General features: G+C 38.9%; 1 protein-coding gene across 5 annotated transcripts in view; it reads right to left on the minus strand.

Moving 5' to 3' along the window:
- The window catches only part of THEMIS (thymocyte selection associated), an 83,200-nt gene that overhangs the window by 56,368 nt on the left and 11,286 nt on the right, over nucleotides 1-15,546 (minus strand). For 4 of the 5 annotated variants that reach the window (XR_005256363.1, XR_005256364.1, XM_038132316.1 and 1 more), the window contains exons 2-4: nucleotides 12,727-12,885; nucleotides 4,466-4,924; nucleotides 737-1,779 (exon numbers count right to left, since the gene is read on the minus strand). Coding sequence is in view for 3 of the 5 variants with exons in the window: in XM_038132316.1 (XP_037988244.1) it covers nucleotides 737-1,779; nucleotides 4,466-4,924; nucleotides 12,727-12,885 (1,661 nt within the window). In the remaining 2 variants the exon portion in view is untranslated. The remainder of the gene's footprint in view (nucleotides 1-736; nucleotides 1,780-4,465; nucleotides 4,925-12,726; nucleotides 12,886-15,546) is intronic. The other variant, XM_038132318.1, reaches the window with a different exon arrangement.

Genomic DNA, 15,546 nt, shown 5'->3' on the forward strand with positions numbered 1-15,546 from the left:
ATAGCTGCAAAACAGCCAAAAGATTGGTGTGTTATCAATCCAGATTAAATAAAAAATAAAAAAAATACTTTACAGACTGATGTGAAGAAACTGAACTTCACCTCAGCCAGACCCAGCACAAAGATTAATGAACACATGCATTGTCTTAGTTAAACATGAAGAAAATTGTCCTAGAAGGGAAACTTCTTTTTTAACATCAACTTCTATTCTAAAAGAACTGCTTTTTGCTTGTTGGTTTGTTTTTTTGTTTGTTTGTTTTTTTTTTATATATATTTTTAATTCCAAACCTATTTCCCACTTGGGTGAGTACAAAACAATGAATTCAAAAATTTCAATACAACCTGTCTCTCTGTGAACTTAATTCCTCAATTTCCAGCTGAGCAAAATTATCTTTACATCATGAAAACATATGCTTCCCCTTAATAAAGATTTAAATACAGGCACTGCAAATCCCTCCCTTCACCTTTACAATGGCTCAGTAAAGGATTATCCATGCAAAATTATACAGCCAAGATTTCTGCTGTGAGTCGGCATGGTTCCGTTGTTTTTCATGGATCAATTAACACACACTGGAGATTTTAGCCATTCCTGTCTATAATTGCTAATTTGCCCATTACAGGGAGCTGAGAGCCATCTGTGTACATGGCATAAGGATACAACAATGAAATGAAGATTTTAAACCCACAGAACATGACCTGCGGTTGTAAGGCATTCAAAGACAAGATGGGATACTCACCTTTGGAGCCTGTAGTACATCAGACGCACCTTGCTTTGGCACTGCTAAAGTAGGTGGTGGTGCTGTTGTTGGCTTTTTGGGAGGCCTGGGTGGTGGACGAAGGGTTAGGTTTTCATATCTTCTCAACATATAGTATTCCTCTTCACTGACCTCTTCCACTGTTGTCCTAGTCACAGGCGGTGCAACTGTCTGGACACCTTTGCTGAGCAAATGGACCAACATGTTTAAGCGATACACGGGGATCTCCCAGCTCTCCACCGGACTGCTGGCACTACTGATCAGTAAATAAGAGTCTGTGATTTCTTCTTCAAACTGCAGCCCAGGCGCGGCAGCCAAGACATCTTTCTCGATGGAAAGGTCCCTCACAGACACTTTGACATTAAAAGGCAAATGGAATTCTTTGCAAATCTCAGAGAGGTGGTACTGTTTCTTGTCGTGAATCACTTCCACAAAGCCACCTTCCATGTACATAGGGAGGAGCACTTTTTTATATGAATCACTTAGTATTTGCTCACAAGCTAAAACATCTATGAGTTTCTTTCTTCCCTCATACAGAACTTCACTAGTCTGACATTGTTGAACTAGAAATTGATCTCCAACTGAAACAGAAAAAAGCTCTTTATGAGGGGAAGTAAAGGCTTTAGTTGCTACAACATGAAGATGTTCTTTTTCATTTCTCACTATCCCTAAGTCATAGGCAGTTGGAAATTCCCGAGGTCTTCTCTTGAACTTCCCTTTGTAGCTCATAGGGATTAAATAATGCCCTTTGGAGGAATCACTTCTCATCTCAGAGGCTAGGACTCTTGCTGCCTGGTACTTTTTGTAGATGACAATTTCTTTCCCTGTAGACAATAAGTTATAAGGTTTTTGGTTTCCTGAAGGCCCTTCCATTATCTCAGCAACCATAGGAAATTCTTTGCTTGTTCTCTCAAATATATCTTCCAAAGAAAGTGGCTGAAGGAAAGAGCTAATATCATAGTGGTCTGTTACATCCTTGACCTCAACATCCAGATCTGAGAGAATATGAATTATGTCCTTTCGAACTGAAAAGAAAAAGAAATATTTTAAGTCTTGTTTTCAAACTGACAATGAAATAAAATACACATCCTGTTGGCCAGATTCTAAAAGTACCTTCCCTGAGGCATGCATGTCCATGTGTAAATGTGCACTATTAACTGGGCCAGCCAAAGTCTAATTGTTGTAATTTGAGAGATATGGTTATCAGATATGCATGAGACCACACAAATGAAGAGAGACAATAAGGTGTGCAAGTGAACACAAAGTTTAAGAAAAAGAAAAGGCTAGGTCACTATTTCCCCCACAACACCTCCAAGTTTAATCAGTTGTTTATCTTCTCAAACTCTTGGGTGCAAGCTGTATTTTTATTCTTTTACTTCATGGTGGTTTAGAGTTTCTCTAAAGAAATGAGTGGGGAAACATTTTTAATAAATAAATAGCATTTGGATCCATTAACAACATGTTGCTGCTATAGCCAGACTGGGAGAAAAAAAGGTATTTTGATATTTATAAGAATAATTAAACCTTCTGTAATTATTAGGAAAAATTATCACTTAACAAAATGGCAAAATCTTTGCATAACTAAGAGTAAGTTATTATTATGAATTAAGACATTTTAATATTATGTTCCTCTCTGGAACTCTTGCATCTTTTTCTGCATCACCTGGTTTTATTCACTATCAGAACTGAGTCAGTGAATTTAACAATCTGACAGGGAACAACAGCTCTTTTACCACAACTGAACTTTCAAAATTTTGAATGCAAAACTTCCAAGAACAAACCTGACTATGTAATTAAGGCTTGTTTAAGAATTTGGCTCCAAGTCAGTGACACCACAGATCACTGACCAAGGCAATAAAATTTAACAAGCAGATAATATTTCATGACTCTCTTCAATATGATTGATTCTGCATAGACCTACACAAAGGGATACTACATTCTGGATTCACACTTCCTTGTAGCAGGACATACCAATATTTTATACTGAAAAGTTGGTATCGGATTTATTTTACATGACAGAGTTCTATGACAGTGATCCATGATCTGTTTGTTCCAACTCTGCTTTTGTCACATGGACACCTTGAGGTGATAAAGATCCTAAGCACCACAAGGGAAAGACAACAAAGGAAAATGACTGGTGAAAATGAAACTTTCTATAAGCATTTGTGAGAGTTCTGCACACATAACTTGTTCATTATTAATAATGAGACGTATAGAGGATTCCTGCTCACAGCCTGTGAAAGTGTAATCAGTTATCCCAGTTATCAGGAATCTTTTTTTTTTTTTTTTACAGTGGATTGTAATTCTCACACTTTATCTTGTGTCTATTTATAGTTCTCCTAAAAATGGTGAAAATCCATTCTTCATGGTCCACAAGAAAGTAGTTATTCATGTACCATGAAGCCTACTTTTCAAGTTTGTATTAAATAGTTATTTAGGACATATGCAATGCTTCTCAAATGTTGAGAACACCATGGAACTTAAAATAAAAACAACAAATACAATCCTTACTGGACTAACTGACTGGAAGACAAGTGAATACCAAATATTTCTGAATCTTCTGAAGGTTTTCAGGGGCATTAAATTCCTATTGATTCTGCACATATATCTAAGAGGATATACCAATAAACCTGAGTTAATTGAGCTTCAGGAGATGAACTAGATCCCTGAATCTAGCTAGAGTTACAGCAAATGCTACTTTTACATTTTACTTTTACATTACAGTTACTTTATCTTGTGAAGTTATATTTTCCAAACTCACACATTAAATCACATAGCAAGCACAGCTGAATGTCTTATGATAAGCATATAATGACTGTGGTATATTGTGTTAACAGTCTCTGCCTGCTTTTATTTCTTTCTCTTTTGTCCATTTGCTTACATAACTCAACAGAGAAATGCTCAATTGTGAAAAGATTTCTTGCTTAATATCCTCATGAATGTCATACTTATGTAAAGATTCAATTTATACGGAGCTCATTGGTTTGCTTCTAGTAAATGCAACAAGCAGCAAAACCTTCCCAAAAGCTTAGGTTTTGGTGGAACAACTAGAACAACTAGTGTCATTTTGGAGTTTTTTACAATAAAAACTCAGAGCACAACCTTTTAAAGATACTGGTTTTCTAATCTTTCCATTTCCTCAAACCCACAGGTTTCAGAAATTGTCCATGAGTTTTTTGTGTTTATATTCAGTTGATATTTGTTTCTGTGACAGAATAAAATAATATGATTTTCCTTTCTCTGACATCCTCATTCTGAAAATTAAATGGTAATTAAGTGTATTGCAAGTGGTTTTTTTCCTTTTCTTTTTCTACCTTCTAGATATAGCCATAAATGATCAAGTGGCTTCTCCATGGCCAACGTCTAAGACACAAAAAAAGACAATCTGGGAACTGAACAGAATTCCTAAGCTCAATCTTTTTACTATGCAATATATTTTCAGTGAGGATTTAATTGTAGTGATCAACAAAATGGCAACAGAAAGAAATGCAAGGTAATAATCTGAGCTAGCAGATGAAAAAGAAATACTAAACAAAATATTATTTTTATCTTTCTTCCTCTTGAAATGAACATTAGTGGCAAATATGGAAAAGGAATTTCTTACAAATTGAATCTTTCATGGCTATTTTAAGAAAATGTTGTGTATTTAAGGGTACTTTTGTACTTTGCTACACCAAGTTTAACAGAACACTGATTTTAATTCCTACTTACATTTCATTACTGCCTGCACTTCATAGACAGGCATGAGAATCAAACAGCCATCAAAATTCTCAGGAAGTGGACTAGAGGAGTCCCACGTATGTAAAGTATTGGAAAGTTTAACAATCCGGTTTCTACCCTTAGGCATTTTCCATTCTGCAATCTCTTTTAGGGTGTACATCTGGTCATCTTCACACTCATAGAATTCTCCTTCTTGTGAAAAGGGCAAAGTAAAGGAATGAGAATGGTTATTTCTGACCACGACACAGTTCACAGCCATCATTCCATGGACCTCTCCCACTGAGTTGAAGGTGATCTGCTCATCATGTTTGATAGTGAAATTTTCCAATTTTATATCCTCAGTGCTGTAGAAAGAAGGATGGCCAAACCTTGTTGTCCCAATAGAGACTTTTCTGGCAATTTCTTCAATGCTGGCATATGGAGTCTTATCTGCCACAACCTTATACAGACCTAAGAACAGAAAACTTGCATTATAAAAAAGGAAATACAGAAAGAAAGTCATGCCAAATTTTATACTGTGAATGTTATAAAAATAGGGAGCAAAGCACATCAAAGAATTCATAGATGATAGCTCAATTGCTAAAAATATGACTCTATAGAGGTAATATCAGCTGGTACAACGTATAGGCAGCTAGAATTAACCCTTTCTGATGTGTATCTAATTTCTGACATCCAGCATTCTTAGTCCACAGTAAAATTTTTCTTTGCCACAGAAAAAAGAAAAATTATCATAAATTCCTATCTGTCTTCTCAGGAAACCAGGCTTTGAGACCTAAATGCAGATGTGGTATGAGGAAATACAACATTAATGTGATCAGTTCATGCAGGATAAGTTTCTTGTCTAAACATCAGTACTATGTAACCTTCCACAAGCAGACTGGGAATTCCTAGACCAAGTGTGTTTAAAGATACATCCCAAATGAAAGAGTAGCACCTACAGATAAGAAAGAGCAAATAGATTTTAGCATATCTGACAGCCCAGTCCACCAGCTGGATTAATTCAAAGTCTGGGTGTTGTAGCACTCTAGCCATCACAAGGCAATTAAAATGCTGAAGTTCTGCAAGGCAGAAGCTGTATCTGAGCTTCCCTATCTCCTAGGGACATTATTACTTCATGTTAATCATGCCCTTTGGATCTGTCTCATTAGGAGTTTCCACTGCAAGAAAAATATGTACATTTCTATATTTGCGTGAGGGTTTTCATAAAGGAAGATGAGCTGAAGGGTTGAGAGAACTAAAAAGCAGGTCTTAGCAGAACTGTGTGATTCAGCTGTCTTCCTCACAAGGCATGGTAGCATTGTGAATGCTGTCTAATGGAATTGCAGTGCAGCTTCCTGAGACAGACATTGACAAAGACTTGCTTTTGAGTGAATATAAGCGAGAATAGAGGTTATTTCTAGGCCAAGTTTGCTAGTCACAAATAAACCAATAGCTACAGCTACAGTGACAAAGAAGCCAAGCTCCCTGGGAGACACTGTGCCTTTTCTCCCTTTGTCTGCCAAAGCCAACCAGCAAAAATCCTGTGGCCTCGCTCCTCCATGCTATTGACACTCAGGACCACCGAGAGGGTAAAGGTATGCTCCCATTTTGGCTGTTAAGGAGGAACCATGGGATGGGGTATCAAAGAGCCTGGTTGGTACCACTAAAGAAACTTTTATGGCAGCTTCAAATCGCATGAGTAGTTTAAGCCATGTCTGAAAGGTTTTAAATATCCTACCCAATTGTCCTCAGCCAAGTGCAGGATGTCCCAGCAGATACCTAGATTTCAGTAAGGTGAGATGCTGCCACACAGAACACACAGTTGCTGTTGGATCTTGGGAAGACACTAATTTCCTTCCCTAGACCTCCCCTGATTGTGGGATTGTTTAACAAATTGGATCAGGGAATGTTGTTTCTCTTAAAAATAAGCAATGTTCTTATTTTCTTTCAAACTTTTTCCCTTACTGACTTTCATTACTGACCATAATCAACACAATTGAGGGCCCTGCGTGATCTCAGGGTGTCCCTGAGATTGTATTTCTTTAAATGGATGTATCAAATAGTTCCATCTATCACAACAGCTTTTAAGTTTTTTTTTTTTTTTTGGGGGGGGGGGTGTGGTTGTGGCTACAGGATTGCTGTGATTCTTTACAGTAGTAAAACCCTGTGCTTTCACTTTGTAACTTTAGCACCACTCTTGTTAAAGGAGATATAATTAAGATTGTGTCTGTTGAGTAGCTTTTAACTGAATTCATCAACATATTGGGCATATTTGGTTCTGTGTGTCCCATGTGGCCACTAGTAACTCTGGGAACTAAAATCTCTGAGGGCCTGTCAGCAGCCTAAGCAGTAATAGATCTTTGATCTGCTGCAGAAATAGTCACCAGTTCTGCCAGTGTCACTTATTTCTGCAGTTCTGTGCCTTCACAATTGTTTGTATGACAGCCAGCTTTTCCTGTGTGAAGTCGGTGCCTTGTGTCAGTGCATCCTCTACGTATATGTCCTCACTGCAGGAAAACCTGCAGGAAAACCTGCAGGCTTTTTCCTGGGCTGCAAGGAAGGCACATGCATGAATGTACAAAGCACAACTGGAACACACTTTTCTCTCTCACTGGTATTTGCAATGTTTCTCACTGCCATTTTAACACAATTATTAGTGAGGAAGTTATCTACCACGGTCCTAATCACCACTGGAGCATGTCAGTGCAGATCAACAAAAGCAGGTTCATCAGCATTTAGAAAGCATCACTGTGACAAGGCACCAGTGACAAACTGAAACTGTGGAAAAAACAAACAGTGTTATAGTATCATGTTTTGCAAGCACAGGATGGGTATCATCTCTTGGCAGTGCTGGGAGAAAACAAATAGGAATATTTTTCATTAAAAAGGATATTCAAAATACTTATGATGTGTCCCTAAGGCAGTAACTATGCTTACCCATCTGTAAAACAGGAGCGTCTGCCCCCCACAAATTCCCCTCAATTACATTGAAAAGCCTCAATAAACTGTGCAAAAAATTTCCAGTTGAAAATATTTGGCAATGTGTAGGTATGAGGAACATTCTTCTCTTCTATGAGTTTGACAATAGTCTCAGGCTACTAATTTTGCTGGGCCTACAAAGTTATTTGGAAGGCAACTATTTCAGCAACAAACTGATGAACATCCCAGGTTGGAAAGCAGGTGTCGTGTGGAAGCATAATTACCAGATTTCATGCAAAACTAGACACCTGATTAACCCCTTGGCCCAGGCAGACTGGCTTTGTCAAGGATGGGAGCAGAAGAATGTTTGCCTTCTGTTCTGCTGGTTTTCTTAATTTTGGTGACAGAACGCTTGCTTAGGCAAGAGAAGAGCCATGTGGCCTTGCATACTTAGCTTCTGTATCGATAAGACTCCTGACATGACCTAACAGCCACCTCTGAGTGGCTATGAACATGCAAAGTTCCACATGTTTCTCTCTACATAGAACATAGGTAAACATATAAAAGGCTATTTTGGTATATTGGGTGGAAGTCACTGCCATATTCTGCCATGGTATCCTCTCATAAATGCTCTCCTTGATACTGTATATATATATACTGTAAAAACCAAAACAAAACCACAAAAACCACCAAACAATATTATCTGGAGCAATTCAGAGCCTTATTAAAATCACAGTGAATCAAATTGCAAAAACAAACGTTTTCCAAATCTAAGATAACAAGGAAACGTCCAGGAGGAGGAGACATATGGTAAATCCGAGATGCTAAAATTTGGACATTTTGAGGTCAAACAAAAATATTTTTGTAGTTTTTCACAAACCATAAAATGATTGAATCAAATTCACTTCGACTTTCCCAAGAGATCTTGGTGGACTGTAAGGGGGAGAGACAGATGGAAATAACAAATTTGGAAAAAAGTCCATCTGGTTTATCAAGATCTGGCATTATTGCTCCTATAGATATACTATCTAAACGCAATCTGGTCTACAACCAAACTGTACTGATGTCCAATGGTTTGAGGGAAAATAAAACAGTCATACAAGAATAACTATACTCATATATAATAATACTACAGGAAAATGTAACCATTCCACTCCATGAAGTCTCTGTACCTAGTGACATTTCACTAGGTGAAGTGTCTGCCTAGACATAATACAAGGAATGATTAGTAAGTCCCAAATATCATCAGCCCATCTTTTCAAGACGTTTAGACAGAGTTCAAGAATCTGAGAAAATTATTTCACTGATATGGCAGAGAAAACATAGCCAGAGGATCACAAGACTGAATGTGCTATGGGAAAGCACATTTTGACAGAAGGATATTTTTACCAACTTTTCACAGAAGAGTATATGCAGCTTTCTTTTACTGGCTGTAGTGCAAAATGTACCACCCTGGAGCTTTATGGACTTTCTATTTTCAGTCTTAATTAGAGTCCTGAAGGAAGGGAGTATTTTACTCTCTTTCCCCCACAGAAAGCTGAGAAAACCAATAGTTAGGCTTGCCTACTGGAGTAGCAAGCAGCCTTCAAGAAAAAAGAAGAGCAGAACAAATCATCTGTCCCAGACCAGCAGTTTCTGTTCCCCAAGTAAGGTTGGGAAGAGCACAGTTTCTACCTTCTCTGGAGATAACTTAATTGCTATTCCTCTTTTCCCACACCTCCGACACCCACTCACTACCTCTTCTGCTTCAGCATCCTCCTCCTCTCATCCTGTCCCAAAAGACAGCTCTTCCTCACCTAGTACTGAGATGAGCCTTTTAATGCCTAACCCCTGTTCTTCCATGGATGCCTTGCGTGGTCACTGACCGAGAGTCCGTGAGTTTCCTGTCTTTTGACTTGCAGATGAGTACTCAAAGGGGCAGTCACGCTGAGATATGTGTCTGTCAGGCTACATAGGAATGAGCAGCAGCAACAACCAGGGACCTCATGAGAACAGGGGCAATCCAGTAATGTTTTTTTGCAGAAGGAATACAATGAAACGTCATCATTTGTGCTGGCAAACAATTCAGCTGTTGTGCAAATTACCTGTCTGCTAATTTGCTAGTAGTGAAAATTGTAGTTCAAAATGTGGTTAGATGTAGTCATTGAAGTGTCTAGAGTAACAGCAGACTTCTATTATTTTACCCACTGTATGAGCACAGAAAGAATAGCCCGGTCCTCTGAGGCATGAAAAAGAACAAATTAGAATGAGGATAAAAGAAAGAACACAGATAGTAAACTTGCGGTTGCAGCGGTTTCTCTAATGCAAAGGGCAGATTAGGCCTTTATCAAGGATCTGATTTGCCAGAGAAGAAAAAAGGAGTTCTGAGGACTGCAAATACGTTCAGAAAGACAAAGAGTAAGGCTCATTTAAGGCCAATAAGCGCAGTTCTTCAATCTCAGAGCTGCTATCCCCAGAGTAACCTAAACAGGAGCATTGCTCATTCATGCCAGTATGCGCACAGTGAAAGGATACATGAGCCCATGGCATGCAAAAGAGCTCATGGCAAAGGAAATGGAAAAGAGCATCAAAGCAAAAGATCTCTCTGCATTAATGCTGGCAAGAGAGCGCGGTACATACAATGTAAATACAGGGTCAGCCTCCTGGAGACCTGTGGATATTTTTATTGAATGAAGTCAAAGGCAGCGTGAAAAAGATAATCTGCAATTCAGTTCTTTGCTTCGTTCAGGAGATGGGGGCAAGCCATGTTTCGTGTACAATGTTTCAGTTAGATCTGAGCGCGTGTATGTAATAAAGTGAAAAGGAAAAAGGTCAGGAAAGAGCAAGAGACTGGGAAATCTTGACTCTGCAGAGCAGAATCATTCATCAGCTAAGAACTAAACTAGAGAAATGACAAATTTATGTCTTACCAAATAGCTCTTGAATACATAAGAGTACATATACAGAGAAAAACAGGAAAGAGGTGCTCCCTGTTGGGCAAATAAGAAGTGTCATTATGCCCCTCTTCAGTGCTGCTGTTCAGTAATACCCATCATGTGGAGGATAATAATGATAAATTTCAGCAAAATGAACTCTGAATTTATTTTTCAAGTGAAATAACCCAGTTTTCTAGAACACTGGTTGGGAGAGTTCATAACTATGCATGGAAATTGTAGTGCTTAGATCGAATTTGAAAATGTGCTCAGCAGGGCAACAGCATCCAAATGCCATGTTGTAAAACTGATCACTTGAATGCAAATAAATCCCGATTCACCAGGTTCAAGCATTTGAAATCACAAGTCTTTCTGTTCTAACAATCGGGACCTTCAACATTAATAAATTCAGGATTACTTTTATCACTCTGTTGTGTTGGATACTTTAGGATTCAAATGTTCAACCTCACCTGCCAATCAAGTTTAGAATACATTTCTATCGGTGTATGCAATTTAGAGATATAAGAAATTTTAATAATATCAGAGAAACTTGGATTACAAGAAAAAATACCAAGTATCCAGAGAGTCCACAGGAGAGTCGTATTTTAATATCTCTAGATAGCCACAGATAATGAAAAGGTCTTTGATCTGGGCCCTGCTAGTGCTTGAAAATGGCGTTCCAAAAAAGTCTTTTAATGAGTGGTCATAGAAACCATTCTGATCCACAGGATAAGAAAAACGTGAAGGTAAATTGAGGATCTATTTGGGGGGGGGGGGGGGGGGGCCCCAAGTTATATATACACAACTATTTCAGAGAGAAATCTGTATTTTAGAGATGGCAAATAAAGGCATAGCAGAAGATTTTTTTTTGAGAATTCAGATGAAAAATTCAATTCCCATGGACTTTTACATTTTATTTGTTTCAATACGTGTGTCTTGTCTCCCTCTGCAGAAAAAGCACGTCCCAGCTTGGATACTGGCGTAACCGAAACCCTATACATGCACGTGCACACTCTGGCATACTCAGCAAGACTTTAGATGAACATCAATGAGGTTATTAAGTCAAGCACTCAAACACTAGAAAACACTCATATTATGCTCCCCATGCAGCATCAATTTAATTTCTCATGTGCTTTCAGTACAATACAGTGCTAATTAAATATTTAGGGTGGGGTTTTTTGTACAAAACTGTAGCCTCATTCAGTCCATTAGCTAGACTGATGGCCAAAGTGAATCCTGGGCATGATCTCAGACTCTTGAAGTCTGTTGTGTTCTGTGTGTGCTCTGTACCAGTGGTTCCTTTATGCATGTGTCCCACAACTTCTCCTCCAGACTCCCTCCCACTCCCACTGCCCTCCTCATGCAGCTCTCCAGCTTGCTCATCTCCTCTCACCAAGGGGCTCCCACTACCTCTGCTGCCTGCGAGACTCCCAGCATAGGAAATGCCCTACTTGCAAACTTGTGGGTGGGTGGGGTCTTCCTGAGCTGCTGAAACCACCTGCACCTGCCTCCAGTCCCTGGTCTTTGCATGGAAAATCTTCATCCTTCTGTCCTGTTCTGAAATCAAAATTTTTTGTACTATTTTCCTAATACAGTTTGTCTCCTCCACTTCCCACACTTGGGATACTCACATGGGATAGACACTTCTCCCTCTGTGCTTTATTCACTTCCCTGTTAAATGCTGCTGGGCCCTAACAGTAGAGGAACTGAGATGAGAGCAAAATTCAGAAATTATTAAATATGACACATGATGAACTAGTACTGGGTTCAGTAATTGGCCAGCTCTCCTTAACAAGGCAACATGGAGAGGGGAAGATATGGTCCAAGTAACAAGTCAGTACCACGTGCCAAATTTCAAGTCCATCCTCCAAAATATGAATATATTTGGATTTCTCTATAGAACAGTTAAAGAGACTTTTTAAGCAGAAAACCACATCCATTACCCTCCAATCCTGTTTCCAAGCATGGAGCAGCCACTCTGGCCATCATAGAATAAATCATTAAAACAAAAGCAGTATTGAAAACAAAGTATTGATAATATTTTCTACCCAGAATAATAAAATACAGATGTAGTAATGGTAAATACATCATGGTTTAAGAACACAACAAGGAAGATTTCAGCTTAGACAAGGTTTGGCAAAGTCATAAGTAAATGAAAAGAACATTTTTGTTGTAATTCTTACACCAAGGGACTCCAAGTGTAGAAAGCATTACCACAAAACTTTATAATTCTAATAACTTCTATGCAGGTTTGAGAAAGGACTTCAAGAGTTGAAATTTAAAAACTAGTTGACTGTGTCTTGTATCATCTGATAAAACTGTATTCTTGACAGCTGAGTTGCAACCTCAAATATCAATCAAGACAGCAAATCAATAAAATGAACAAAGGTGATTACCCAGGGCCATAATTTCTCAAAAACATGTATTAATGAAATACTATACCAGGAAAATTTAGTGGTAATTCCACTTTGGCTGAAAACTGGCTGACTTCATTATTCCCACAGATACTTGCTATGAGTTTATTAATTTTGAAGCCAATAACTTTAATGACATCTTCTGTTGAGAGGGAAAATTCACTTCCAAACATCTCATAGACGGAGTCTGAAAAGAAATGCAGAAGGAAGGAAAAGCATTATTTAGCTTTTTCTCACTTTATCCTGTGTCTTCACCCATTTGAGTAAAAACAAAAATAATACTTAAATTATATGAAATAATACTTATCTTGTGATAATTACCCCAATTTTCTCTTACCTCCTCAGGGTCATGAGAAAAACTGTCTCGTGACTTCAATGACCATTCAGCTGTATGCGTACATGGTTCTTTAATGCATGCAAGGAGAACAAGGTCTGAAGAATCTACATTTCCAAATTGTTAGACCAGAATAGGTTGAGGTAGAGCATAGGATTACCTGAGTTGTCAGGAGCTGTCTCCCGAAACCAGCAGGCAGTGGAGCTCAGGCACTACGGGTGCCTCTGCGCAGCGCAGGGCATAGCATATCCCATAGGAAACATTAGATTACAGCAGGAGACAAAAACCCACCGACCCCTGAAGGTACCTGGGGGACGACAGGAGACATCCAAGTGCAACCAGCATTTGAGTTTCCTGTGGTAACAGAAGACCTGAAGAAAGCACTAGAAATTGGAAAACTGGCAAATTAACAATGGCAATCCCTGTCCCATGTTGAAATGAGCATATTGATTCAGACCTGGCAGCAAAAAAATTCCTTTTCTGTCTGTCGTGTTCAGAACTTTGAGAAAAGGAACAAAGCAATCCAGCCAAGTATTTCAGCACTTCCTCAGCAAAACCTTGAACTGTATCTTGTCCCGCCAAAACTAGTCCTCCCTTTTCCATTCCAGTTGTGGTCAACCTTTACTGTTTCAGAAGCAGTTGCACAGGGAGAAGAATAAAGCCAAAAAACTCAAAAGTCAAGTTATGAAGAAGAAGGAAAATTCCTCCTTGTCTCTGCAGGAGATTATCAGAAGCTTTGGGGCACGGGATCAATTAACTATATATAAAGGCAATGCAGTGAACACATAGTGTTCCATTTGTAGATAGAATTGCATATAACACAGAACATCAAAAATGTTGACTTTAATACTAGCTTCCATTCTTCTATGCACTTCCTCCCAAGAACGAATCAAGATCTGTCCTGAAGCAATGTGGACATGCCCTTTCTAAAATCTCATCTCAAAATTTCATTTCCCTTGTGGTGAGAAGCATTGTTCTCATTTCCACTCCCAATGGGTTAGTGAGTGTATTTATTTGCTCTCCTACCAATATTGTTCAGTGATTTAAAATTCTTTCTCATTTCCATTTTTCCCTTCCCCAGAGGGTTCTCAGGGTTAATATTGCCCTTTGCTTTACTTCCTCTAAGACAGATCTTCCTTCCCACAATTGCTCTAAGCCCTTAGTTATATCTTGTTCAGTTTAAAGTCTTGTCTTTTTACTTTTTCTTTTTTTTTAACCTAGGTAAGCAGAATGGTATCAGGCAATGAAAAGTATTTAAAACCTGACCTCTGGCTACATAGTTGCAATCAACAATTGAGAAGGCCAGTACTGAAATATCATTATTGCTGGCAGAACTCCCTTCCTTGAAGAGCAACACTCTTTACAGCTCTCCTTGTAGTCGGTGGGGATAGTGGGGAGAAACATAAAAAAAAACCCAACAAAACAACAGCTTACCTTTTTTCTTTTTTCCACCCAGGTGTCACACCAAAAGAACCCAAACAATTAGCTGGCAGATCTTACTGGTGTTCATTCAAGAACAATTCCAGTCCTGAATATAGCCTGGGCTAATAAGCATCTCTTACTGAGTCTGTGATCTATTTATTAACTCTGCTGCAGCACCTGCAAATGACAAGTGCTTGACTATCTCTTAGACCTCAAGAGAAGTCACTGGGAGCCTAGCCTGAGCATAATTTATTCTTATTTTAGCCTAAACCTAGCCAAAGCCTCAATAGAGCACCACAAACCAACAGGAGAATGATGGAGAGTAATGCTGAGCAACTGGGTAAGTGTGCTCTTTTGTGAATATATGCCCAGACAAACTTACTGGTTGCTTGTGCAATGCTCTCAACAGTTGAGATGGACACCAGAAAATCCTCAGCTTCCATGAAGAAGATGTAGGTTTTTAACCCTCTGGAGAAGGAATTTTGATTGAAAAAATAAAGTAAAAATCATCTGGAAGATGCTTTTCACAGGTTGGATGGGACAACATCCCCTGGTTTGCCTTGCTGAGGACCCTATAGAGGCTTAAGGTCTTTGCTGTGCTTAGATTTCAAACACAGCAGGCCTCCTGCTGCACACCAGGATGATGACTAACTCAGAGTTATTTTGAATTATAATGCCACACAAATATCAACCAGTGCCAGGTGAAGAAACATGCTGTTTAAGCATGCTTTCAACATTTCTGGTATTGAGCAGAAGACCAAGAGAGCTGCTGCTCTTTGACAAAAAAGAACAACCTGGTTTTCTAACAGTAAAAATAGTGCATAGTTGTTTGCTCTGTTCAGTCCCTTAGCAATTCAACACAGACTAACTCAGCTGTCTCTGTGTCTCAGCCTCCCATCAGGAGGCTGGCTGTTGCTAATACAGATCATGAAATGCCATGTCTACTCACTTTTTGAAATACTCCAGCTATAGTGACTCCACCATTTCCCTGGGCAGCCTGTTCCAGTGCTTCTCTCCAGTAAACTCTTTCAGTGAATATTTTTTCCCAATATTCGAGATTAGCCCCCCCTGGCATAACTTGAGGCCGTTTTC

This window comes from Motacilla alba, chromosome 3, assembly GCF_015832195.1.
Source record: "Motacilla alba alba isolate MOTALB_02 chromosome 3, Motacilla_alba_V1.0_pri, whole genome shotgun sequence".
NCBI lineage: Eukaryota > Metazoa > Chordata > Aves > Passeriformes > Motacillidae > Motacilla > Motacilla alba.